At 43.5% G+C, this 12,519-nt stretch overlaps 1 protein-coding gene across 2 annotated transcripts in view; it reads right to left on the bottom strand.

Moving 5' to 3' along the window:
* Tek (TEK receptor tyrosine kinase) overlaps positions 1 to 12,519 on the bottom strand; it is a 114,732-nt gene that overhangs the window by 5,816 nt on the left and 96,397 nt on the right. For both annotated transcript variants that reach the window (XM_060365875.1, XM_060365876.1), the window contains exons 19-21: positions 6,847 to 6,917; positions 5,547 to 5,587; positions 4,592 to 4,688 (exon numbers count right to left, since the gene is read on the bottom strand). In XM_060365875.1, coding sequence (XP_060221858.1) covers positions 4,592 to 4,688; positions 5,547 to 5,587; positions 6,847 to 6,917 — 209 coding nt within the window. The remainder of the gene's footprint in view (positions 1 to 4,591; positions 4,689 to 5,546; positions 5,588 to 6,846; positions 6,918 to 12,519) is intronic.

Raw genomic sequence — 12,519 nt, 5'->3', positions numbered from 1 at the left:
TTCTTCTATATGGTTCAGAGTGTCAGGTCTTCTGCTGAAGTTCTTTAATTCATTTGGAGTTGAGTTTTCTGCAGGATGAAAGATAAGGATCTGGTTTCATTCTTATACATAGAACTAGCCACTTTGTCAGCCCTGTTAGAAGAGGCTTTCTCTTCTTTACAGTGTACTGCTGCCTTTGTCAAAAATAAGATGCTGTGGGCTTACATGAAGGTTCTCAAGTCTACTCCGTTGGTCAGTGTGTCCATTTTTATAGCAGTACCATGCTGTTTTTTAGCTACAGTACAGCTTGAAATCCGAAATGATGGTACCTCCAGATATTTTATTCAGGATTGTTGGCTATCCTAGGTCTTTTATGTTTACATATGGAATTTAAGATTTTTTTTTCAATTTCTTTGATGACTTGTATTAGAATTTTGATGGGTGTTTCCTTGAATTTGTGTAGATTGCTTTTGAAATAGCTATCTCGACAATATTAAATCTACCAATTTTTCTATCTTCTGGTATCTTCCTTCAATTTCTTTTCCAGTATCTTGTTTTTTTTTTTTTTTTCAAGACAGGGTTTCTCTGTGTAGCCTTGGCTATTCTGGACTCAGTTTGTAGACCAGGGAGGCTCTGCCTCTATGAGTGCTGGGATTTACTGCACCCTTGCATATTGGAAAGGTACTGAGTTTTGTAGGCTGATTTTGTATTGTGCTACTTTTTAAAATGTCTTTTTCCACTGTAGTTTTTTTTGGTAGATTTTAAAGGGATTTTTATGTATTGACTTATTTATGATTTCTATTGCTGCAATGAAACAGTGTAACAAAAACTCGGGGAGGAAAGGGTTTCTTTCCCTCCCAGTTACAAATAGCAGTTCATCGTCAAGAGCAGTGAGGGCAGGAACCTGGAGGGAGGAGGCTACAGAGGGGTGCTGCTTTCTTACAGAATCTAGAACTACCAGTCTAAGAATGGCACTACTCATAGTGGGCTGGGCCCTCCCCCACAAATAATTGATTGAGAAAATGCCCTATACGCTTGCCTACAGTCCAAATCTTATAGAGGCGTTTTCTTAATGTAGGGTCTCTCCTCTCAGATGACTTTTATGTCAACTTGACACAAGCTAACCCATCTAGCACGTGTATAAAATCACATCATCTGCAACTAAGGATACATTGGTTTCTTCCTTTCCTATTTATACCTCCTTTATTTCCTTCAATTGTCTAATTGCTCTAGCTAAGATTTGAAGCACCTGTCTAAGGAGAATGAACATCATTTCTTTTTCTATCATCTATCTTGTTCTACCTTCTGTCTCATTGAATGTTATAGGTTTATATAAATTACTTAGTTCATCGTGGTTTAACTTGGCATGTCTGTACATATCTAAAAATTGACTCATCTCTTTCTGATTATACAGTTTGGTATTAAACTGTAGACTTTGACTGTGTTATGTGCAAACTTTAAACTACATCCTTATTACTCTCTGAATTTCTTCAGTGTCTGTTGCAATGTCTCCCTTTCAATCTTTAATTTTATTAGTTTGGATTCCCACCCCATCTCTCTGGGTTAATTTAGATAAAGGTTTGTCAGTCTTGATAATCTTTTCAAAGATTCACCTCTTTAACGTATTGATTCTTTGTGGATTTTTTTCATTCCTATTTCATTAATTTCAGCCCTGATTTTGATGATCTCTTTCTAGATGTTGTTTGTTCTTATTTTTACAAGGCCGTCAGGTTATTAATTTGACATCTCTAAAACTTTTTTGATATTGGCACTTACTGCTATAAACTTTCCTCTCTTGATTACCCTTACTGAGTCCCACAGATTTGGGTATGTTGTGTTTTCATTTTCATTAAATTCCAAATTTAAAAAAAATTTCCTTCTTGACCCAATTACCATTATGGCCTTTCTTCAAAGATTCTTGTTTTATACAATTCCATTTTCATAGCGTGAATATTTTTCATTTTTTCACTCAACTGCACTTTTACAGCCTTCAGTCCAGAATTTACTCACATTGTCTTGGAGGCCCTTTGTGGAGGGCTGTGCAGGAGGAACAGCAGAACAGCTTTAGCACTTCTGGAATGCAGGCCACAGGCTAGCACAACCAGATGGATGTGCCACGGAGATGCAGAGCCCCGAGGACTATATGTCCTGAGGACTTAATGCTGTTTATGGAGCATCGATCTGCCGGTTGCCTTGCAGTCCCCACAGCCCTCATTATATATGAATTGCATGAAAACTCTAAGGGGGCTTCCAGCCCCTCACTGGGCAGTACCCGTGGCACTCAATAACCGTGCCTGATCTCCTTCAGGCATTGCTGCTGGAACAGATGAATGATTGAACCACCCTTGGGAAGAACCTAGAGATGTAGATTGTTAGCAATGGCCAACACCCTTAGAAAGAATTTGGAAAAATAGATTCCTTAGCAAGGGTAGGTTAAGATGCTTTCATTAGTAGCTCTGATGTCGAAGATCTTGAGGAACAATTTGAAGTTCAGAAAGTCACACTCTTAATAGTTGAGTTAGCAACTTTTTGAGGTTAGGAAGCAAGAACAAGAGCCCAAAGTAGCACTGGCTGATTTGAATCTCTTGCTAAAACTGGGCTGGTGATCAAGACAATGATTAATTTTTTGTATCAATTTTTGCTCTCAGCTTCCTGATATGATTTAATAAAAATTGTTAATGAGTAGATGCACACCTAGAGGATTTAAAGTAGAAATGACTGATTGTTTTATATAAAAGTCTAGATTTATGATTCTTTTAATATTTTTATAGGTTACTTTTTAAGATAAATAATAAAATGATTGATTCTTTCTTTGCAAATGCAAATTGCAGCCTGCCAGTTTAAAAAAAAAAGCTGGCTGAGAAATTTAGCTTGTTTGCTTACATTTTGTTAATCTATAACAGGTTTCTTACTTACAAATGTATGTGGGTTTTTGGGAATCATTTGTTTTCTTCCTCCATAATATGTAAAACTTTTGATCAGGTGAGGGTATTGGGGAACATGTTTTTCTATGTATACTCATTTTAATCATCCTTTTCAAAAATACAATGTAATCACATTGTAAGTTTTATACTGCTTGAAAGATTTTGCTGAAATATATAAGGTGCAGGAGGAAAAAAATAAAATAAAGTTGTTGAAGCTTGTTAGAGTTTGGTCTTTGGAGCTTGTCTTGCTTCATCCATCGTGTGTGTGTGTGTGTGTGTGTGTGTGTGTGTGTGTGTGTGTGTGATTATTTTCTCTCTTCTTTCTTTTCTTTGACAGCCAGGAGCCCCACCACCACCCATACCCTGCCAGTTAAAATCAGTACTGGCCTAGAGAATCAAGTCTTCTACCCTCAGAGAAAGTCTGCTGGGTGATTAACCAGCCACCTATCTGCGCCCTGCCTCTGTAGTGCTGAAGCTGGCCTTCAAGAGCCCATCATCATCCATGTCTGCCCAGGGTGTCCTGTGTTTATGCCTCTTGTGCCAGGGGAAATGTCAGTGCCTCCTTCTCTCTTAGAAGCATGAGCAATGATGTGTTCTTTCAATTTATCAGCTAGCACTCATCATGCCTCTTAGGGACTTCTACTGGCTAGTTCCAGCATGGAGGCTTCATTAACATGAATGTTCTTCCTTGTGAAAAATAATCTCACAAGATGCAAGAGTGTGAACAAGTTGTTGCCTAATGGGGTGTCTCTGGAATCTTTACTCCAACTTGAATAAAAGTCTGCATGTGTTTTTTTTCCATGAACAAGTTTGTATATTTCATATTCCTCTCTCCTTGTCCTTCCTCACTTCATCCTTCTTTTTTTTTAATTTTTTATTAATTATACTTTATTCACTTTGTCTCCCCCCTGTAGCTCCCTCCTTTCTCCCCTCCCAATCCTTCCATTCCTCCCCTTTCTCCCCAAATCCACTGATAGGGGAGGTCTTCTTTTCCTTCCTTCTGATCCTAGTCTATTAGGTCTCATCAGGGGTGGCCGCATTGTCTTCCTCTGTGGCCTGGTAAGGCTGCTCCCCACCCGGGGGGGGGGTGATCAAAGAGCAGGCCAATCAGTTCATGTCAGAGACAGTCCCTCTTCCCATTACTATGGAACCCACACTGAACTGCCATGGGCTACATCTGTGCAAGGGTTCTAGGTTATCTCCATGCATGGTACTTGGTTGGAGTATCAGTCTCAGGGAAGACCCCTGTGCTCAGAATTTTTGGTTCTGTTGCTCTCCTGTGGAGCTCCTGTCCTCTCCAGATCTTACTATTTCCCACTTCTTTTATAAGATTCCCTGCACTCTGCCCAAAGGTTGGCCATAAGTCTCAGCATCTGTTTTGATACCCTGCAGGGCAGAGGCTTTTAGAGGCCCTCTGTGGCAGACTCCTGACTTGTCCCCTGTCTTCTCCTTCTTTTGACGTCCATCCTCTTTGCCTTTCTGGATGGGGACTGAGCATCTTAGCACTTCACCCTTCTTACAAGCTGTATCTTATCAACTCTCTCAGATGTGGCTAGCAGGCAAAGCTGCTGCTCCTTGCCCACCATGGAGTGGTCCCACAGCAGAAATCTCCTTTGAGATCTCAGTGTGGGGGTAGAGCCCCGTGGAAGAAGAGAAAGATGAAATGACCTCCGCGAGGTCTAACTTACACCTCATCATCACAGTTGAGGGGCTTCTCCAGCCGGTAGCCCTGCGGCAGCTTCTCGTAGAGTTCCGCGCAGGTCATGCCGCAGTAGGGGGTGCCTCCTGGAACACAGGAAGTAGCCTGTGAGACCCGCTGGCTCAGACTGCTGTTTCCTGCCCCCGGGCTCAGCAGCGAGCAGGCAGAGGGTCTATGAAGGGCGAACACTCCGAGTGCCTCCGTCTACAACCTCAGGCACCAGGCCGCGCCTACAGCACTGAGCACACGGCCCCACCCCCATTCCTTCAGGGGAGGGACTCGCCAAGTCCCTGCTCCTTTTCGCAGAGTCTGCTACGCAGAGCTAATCTCATATACCAATGACCTTTCATTATTTTTTATACTAATAGCTTGTATTATGCAATTCCTAGTTTATCAGCAACAATTACTATACAGCTAAAATTAAAAAAGCTACTAGTTTATTGTAGAAAAACTTGGAATATAAAGCCAAATGAAGGAAAATCCTACGGTACCTCTCATTGCTTTTCAATATAGCATCTTACAATTTAAAAATACCAATTTCTAACAGCAGTATTATGTTATACATGAAGTTTGGGGCATGTGTCTTTGCGCATGCTATTAAAAGGCCTTCAGGATGGGACTTTTACTGGCTGTATTACACCTATCTAAAGTTATAAGGGTTACTTTTTACAGCTCTTTGACATCTATGCGTTGGCAGAAACAATTTATAGTGAAGCTCATAAGTCGCAAGGCTCTTAGCATTAAGTATGATGTTAATGTACAGGTTTTAGGAAGAAAAGTGTGGACAATTACACCATTTGCAGAAAAACACTTCTATTTGCAGGCCCTACCTGCTGGCGTTACAGAAATTAAATAGTACCCTGTGGAATTAGGTTACAAAGAAGCTCTGGAGGATCCATGCCCTTCTCACAGTGTTTAACCTGATGGGTAAATTAAATACTCACCTAAGCTAACAATCTCCCAGAGCAATACACCATAGGACCATCTGCAGGAGAGACAGCACAAAACAAGTGATCAGCTAATATGGCAACCATCAGCTTTCAGCTCTCTCCATACCCTGGTGAGAAACCTTTTATTAAAAGAGGAAATGCTAATCGTATGCTTTCCAGGGTAAGGCCTGATGCACAGCATGAGTTCCTCTTAGGCTAGGAGAGGACCACAGTGGGAAGAGTGACTGACTTCTCCAAACCCCTTAATCCAGTAAGCAGAGAATGAAAAGCCCTACTGCAGAAGACCACAACGAATTCCATACCAGAGAGCTGGGCGTTAGTCCCTCCTCTGCCATCTAATACTTGAATGGTCAGTATAAGCTATTTGAGATGTGGGATCCCAATAACCTAGAACCTCCACTCAGATGTAGCCTGTGGTAGCTCAGTAACCAATTGGTTTCCCAAAGTGAGGGGAACAGGGACTATTTCTAACAGGAACTCAATGACTGGCTCTTTGGTCTCCCCACCCCCGAAGGGAGGAGCAGTCCTGTTAGGCCACAGAGGAGGGCTTTGCAGCCAGTCCTGAAGATACCTGATAAAACAGGATCAGATGAATGGGGAGGAGGTCCCCCCTATCAGTGGACTTGGAAAGGGGCACGGTGGAGATGAGGGAGGGAGGGAGGGACTGGGAGGGAATGAGGGATCAGGACACGGCTGGGATACAGAGTTAATAAAATGTAACTGATAAAAAAAATGATAAGAAAAAAAAAAGAGATGTGGGATCCCTAAAAATAGTCTTCCCAAAGTGGGGATGTCCTGGTGATGTGCCCAGTGATGTGCTGCAGTGAGGACATAGTGCCAGTCTCCTGCTCCCCAGGCCTAAGTTAGACCTCTGGGACAAGCATTCCCACCCCACCCCACCCCTGGACTCTCCTCCTTCCTGCAAAGGCTGTACAAGGCAAGATAACTTGTCACCGCAGGCTACAAGAAGGCATGGCCCTACCACTATGGCAACCATTCTAGGCTGCTTCCTCTACGCTAGGTCGAGGGAATGGAATCACAGGAGGCTCTGAAACCCTCTCTCTCTTTAGAGGTCATGAATTCATCACCGGAAGCCCGGGTGTGATAGGCGACAACACCCTCACACCTGACACGTGTGATTTTACACTGTAAACTTCCCCTCTGCACCTTCATTGTCTCTGAATTTATTTCCTCCTTAGAGGTACATGCTGTTCCTGCCTCTCTTTAGAACTTCCGCCAAATACATACATTTCTAGAGAGAAACAAAATCCTTAGTGGCAAGGCGTTTACTCACACATCACTGTTGGTTGTGTAGACACTGTAGTTCAGTGACTCAATTGCCATCCAGCGCACCGGGAGCCTGCCCTAGAGAGAACAACGGGAGATGTCACTTAGGAAAGACTGCTTAGTGTCACAGACATCAACCAGCGCAGCATACTCAGGGAGCCTCAGTTCATGAACCTCCGACCACAGGCAGGTTTTCAAATGCAAAGACATGCAAAACAGAATGAGCTTTAACCCAGGAAGTCTGACATGAGTCTATGTGAATGTGCACTTTCAGCTATTCACCTGATCACCTTATGGCTTTTAGGGGCACCCGTAGGTTTTTGAAATAGGTGACAGGCACAGAAACTGAGACTGTAACTGTAATGTGAAGGGGGATAATGGGAACAAGGGCTGAGTTCAAGAAACTACCTTAGTGGATGCAATGGGTGTTTTCCAGATGTGAGCATGTCTGGGCTCCCTCAAACATCAGATGGATGAAGAAGGAAGATAGTTTAGGCTACGAGTAATGGCTTATGTAGTATCCAGGCTGGGTAAAATGGAACGTAGCCTGGATATTGTGGAACTTTGTTTCTCCTTCCCTCAAATTCTCTATGCTTTGGGGGAATTCCTCTGTAACCCTGTAATTACCTGGCTCACTATTAAAGAGATCTATTTCTCCCTTCCTTCTTCCTCCCCTCGCAGAGATATGCTCAAACTTTCAACAATGCCATGTCATCCTATAAAATAGGGCTTTGGAGATCTTCCTCAGCCTGCCTCTGCAGGCATTCTCTCAGGCTGCCCTTCCTGAGACCATCTTCCCTAAGCATGTGGTCCTCTCCCAGTCCTTTGTGGAATGGTTGTAAGTCCCAAATGGGGATTCTGTATTTTAGGTTCAGATTCAAAAGGGTCCTTCCATCTATCTGCTTATCCCACATTCTCATGCATACTCACAGTTTCCTTCTTTCTAAATCAATTTGGCCAAAATCTTCCACCTGCTCCTCTCGCTCACTCTCGCATCACAGCCAAAGAATGGAAAGTACTGTCACATCAGCTGCTCTCTTCCCCCCACCCCAACCGCACACACTTTGGCCTCCATACTACCAAGGTTCCATATGTGCTTTCAGGTTTTCTGCATGTGGCTTCCTTAGGCTCTGCCCACTTTTACTGTTCCTGCCATCTTGATTCAGCCCCTGCCTGGTGATAGCATTCTCTTTGGTGAGCTTTCTACCTACTAACAGTCTATTTCTACCTTTAACAGTCTATTCTCTACATAAGAATAAATGACTTGTTTACATATATGGACCTTTACCTTAAAATACATTTTTTAGCATCCATTCCCTAAGATCACAAGTCCTTACGTGAGTTTCAAGGTCCTTGACCTGAGTTCAAGAAGCCCTAAGACCCTGCTGCCTCTTCCAACTTTGAAACTGAACTCCCATTCCTTGCTGTATTATATAATCTCGCAAAGTCTTAATGCTCTCCTTTGATCCCAGACTACCGTATTGGACCTGTCATCCAGCTCATGCAGTTCATCTAATATTCAATGTCCAAAGAACATTCACTGTGTTACTCAGGAGCTGATCTCCTTCAGGAAACCCTCCGTGACTGCCCTCAGGGCTGATTCAGGAATTTATCTGTGTTCCCACAGGCATGTGTTCCTGTACCTTGGACACTGAACTGTTGTAATTGCTAATTCTCTGTTTATCCAAGGGCTTTTGCTGAAAGTACTGACTAAGTCTTACATGTTATCCCTGAACCTACTATTATTGTAAATGGCCTCATAATAAATCAGTGAGGTGATGGGTGTTTTCTATTAATCACAGTGCAACACCAAATTGCCTAGTAGAGTTTATAGTAACGCTTTCAACAGTAGAATTATCCATGAGGGTTAAGATAAAATAATAGACCCAGAAAGATAAGCACCTGGATCCTAGCTTGAAATTTTCAAATTTGTGTGTTTAATTTGGAGTGTCTGTATAGGACAGAAAGCCAAAACTGACACAGGCAAGAGGGGACAGGAAAAAGTCTTCAGATGTGGACGGGAAGCAGAACCCATGTGATTATGAAAATAGAAGGGAGGAAAACTGGAAGTATAAGGAGTAAGTAAGGATGGGGGACTGGGGTAGGGTTAACCAAAATAAAAATTATTCTGGAAATACACTATTTTTGCAAGCTAATTTTAAAATATAATTTAAAAGGAGTTTGAGTGGGACAATGCTTTCCCCAGAAGACTTGGGTTATTAAATGAGAATCTTAGTGCCAAGCACAGGATGCCTCCTGATGAGTCATTGGTCAGCAAGGCCCCAGACACCCTTAAACCGACATGGGCTGTTGTCATTGTTCTTGCTTGTCCCCCCAAAGCTAGATTTGAAGGCTCTATTGCTGAAGACACAACACGTTTCGGTTGTAGGACATAAAGAAATAAAGCTAGAACTGAGCAGAGAACTTTCCTGCTGGCTAGTTTTCCTAGCACTGGAAGGTGATAATATAAAGGCTGACCGGGGAGAAAAGGCATCAGTGGACTTACCTAGGTACAGGACCTGAATGTACCATAACACTACCTTGCAATTGATGTGTTAGCGACAGGCCTGTTGGGGATGACTACCTGCTTTCTACTTGGAGTTGAGTCTTAGGACAAAGAAGGGAATTCGTGCCTGAAACTATCAATCTGGCCAAAAGCCCATGGCTGGGAACGTCATAGGCCCTGGTGAGGAACCTGCTGCCATTGAGTGCTCAGTCCTAAATGGTAATTCACAAATCAGAACTCTGAGAAAGACACAATGGGAAGAATTTAATAGTCAGAGGATGGGAGAAATTCTGTCCAATGCTAGACATGATATGGGCCTTAGCTTCAGGAGGTCAGAGTATCTGTGTTTACCAGTGTGAGATCTACAACCAATCAAGCTGGTCACTCTTCTGGCATGGATGGAAAGACTTTATTTTTTGGCTGAGGAGCTATTGGTAGTTCATGACATTCTGTGGAGGAAGAGTCATTTCTCTTCAGAGTATATGCCAGTAAGTTGCCCATGCTCTGCTGGCTGTCTCTACATGCATGTCCATTCAGGCAGCACTGATTGGACTCACAGAGAAAATGATGGTGAGAGGGAAAAGTATTTGAGGGTTGTAGGAGGGGAGATTTGTGTTGGACATAAGAAATTGTCAATGACTAAGTTAAAAATATTCTGAAGAAAACCATAGTTTTTTTTTTTTTAAAAAAAAAAACAACCCTTCATAATGAAGAGTGCCCAACCCTGGCTCTTGGCATCAGAATGTTAGAAGGTAGAACTTGGCATCTAGTTTTTAAAGCTTTATTGATGATTGTAAGGTACAAACCACCAATTTAAAAACTGGACCTGAGGAACCAGCAGCCCTGCCCCTTGGGAGTGTTTTGCTGCCAGGCACCTGGCGTTCTCCTCTCCACGACTTCCTTTCCCTGCCTTCATCTTGCCTATTGTTCCCTCTGTGGAACACTTGTGTGAGACAGAATTTAGCCCTGACTACTCTGCCCCAACAGCATCCTTCACTACTGAGCTCTGAGAGAAATTGTTGGCCTTTATGAGACGTCAAACCAAGACGTACCATCATCAGGATTGGAGAAAGGCATCCAAATAGAATTTCAGGCCATGAAGCCGAACATCACCCAACCTGTGTACCCTCCTAACCTCTCCCCTGGGACTTTATAACCACCAGCCTGAGGCAAGGAAGGGGATTCTGAGGATTAGCATGAAGAAGTGGGAAGCTGGACTTTGCAGGCAAGTGGTGGTCCCCCCTTCTCCAAGGAGGAACTCTGCACTGAGTCAGGATACATTTGATAGGACCAGGAGAGAGCTATTTCTCCAGAAGCCCATCTTTAGGCATCCTTCTGCGGCTTCTGAGGGTACTGGTGCAAGACTAAAGGGCCACGCGGGGACAAGTGAGGCTCCACTTTACACACTCCTCCAAAACACCTAAGCTTATGAACTGTGTGGATGTAGTTATAAAGAGCAATGACACCACTGATTAGAAAAAAATGTGTTATAGTGATTGCTCAGGGACACTTTCCTTTTTAGAAAATACTCAGTATTTTATGCTCTGTCATTAAATGAGAGAAGTATTTTGAAAAAGGAAAGGAAGCATGAGGATAATGCAGAGCCCTAGGTGTTGGTAAAATGCCAGAGACTTAGACTCAAAAAGACACTGTCATGACAAGGAGTGAAGGCCCAGGAAAGCAGAGTCCAAGAGACAGTCAGCAGAGCTGGACGAAGCAGAACCAAGCCACGGAAGAAGACTGCCAGGCACGGGGGCCACGGCAGAGCCAGCTCCTGCCCTGCTTTCCCCTGTGAGCTGCACACCTCAGGAAGATGTCATCAGTGTAATGGGTGTGCAGGGACGTGACATTCCCGGGGCTTTTTGATTCCAGAGCAGGCACCAAAGGAGAATCAACCTGATTTCTCTCTGCTGAAATACTACATGGCTCCATTCTACTCTGATCTTGAGTGAGTGTCACTGGGAAAAGGTGGGTTTAATTAGCTTTGATTTGGGCTGAGTGAATATGTCTTTTACTGAGAGAGCAATAAGAGGCAGGGTTTCACAAGTTACACACTTCTGGGGGGGGGGGCTGTCTTCTTGTGACCGTACACTTTCCTCTTGGGCTTCTAAGTTTTTGTCTCCCTGCCCTGTTTGCTGTTCAGAAGTGAAGACTGGAAGATTATCAGACCGAGACTGGATACAGGCAGAACACCCTGACCACTAGGCTCAAACATCCAAAAAGTGCATGGCTACACATGATGAGGCCTCTTTATTTGCAAGATGAGACTGTGATGGGGCTGAGGGGATGCTAGGCAGGACGAAAAGGGGTAAAGGCCTTTTCAGTCAGCTGCTTGCCGAGCACCCTTGAGAGTGGTGAATAGCCTCTGTCAGCTCTCCTTGAGACACAGGACCTGGCTGGTGATCAACAGCTTCTTCTGATAGGTGAGGGATTTTTAAAAATTAAAAGGCAGGTATCAGGCACTAAAGTAGGAAGTTTCAAAGCTCCTTGTAACTTCTCTTCCCACACTAGTCTTTCTGTGAGTAATGAAGACCACCCACCCACAGGTCACACACCTATCATCACAGAAGTGATGATAATGAATATAGCCAACTGTTACTCCCCATCTTAGCTCTACCCTCGGCTCTCTTGCACCCAGAGCCACTGGGAGCTGACTACAAGGCTTAACCAAATAAATAATACAATTACAGATTTCCTGATGGGTAGGTGTATTGCTTATATTCCCAAAGGCCATGTCACCATAGAGGAGGACAATTTCCTGCCCTGTTCGATAAAAATGACAAGAAACAAACCTCAATGTACCTGACTCTTAGAGTGTCCACCTTGTCCTCTAAGGTATTTCTTTCACTTGAACTCAATTAAGATGCAACTTTTTCTCTCCTCTTCCATTTCCTTCCTTCAACACCTTCACCCTAACACTCAGGGCATCACCCATCTCTTTGATTTAATGAGTTGTCCTTGAGTTCCCTTCTGGGTGCACTTCAAAATTCTTTTATCAACAAGACCAAGAAACCCCTAAGGGGACTGACTACGTATGTCCCCAGTGACAACAGTACCGTGTTAGGAAGCCAAATGTGAAAGGATGTTGACCAGGCCACCCAACATTCTCGGGGACACGGCCAGATGACACATCAGTCACCCAGAGCAATGACATTCCACCTGGAGAGGGCGGTC

Source organism: Meriones unguiculatus, chromosome 12 (genome assembly GCF_030254825.1).
Source record: "Meriones unguiculatus strain TT.TT164.6M chromosome 12, Bangor_MerUng_6.1, whole genome shotgun sequence".
Lineage (NCBI taxonomy): Eukaryota > Metazoa > Chordata > Mammalia > Rodentia > Muridae > Meriones > Meriones unguiculatus.
The sequence above is the reverse complement of the archived record's forward strand: the minus strand, read 5'-3'. Positions and strand labels throughout refer to the sequence as shown.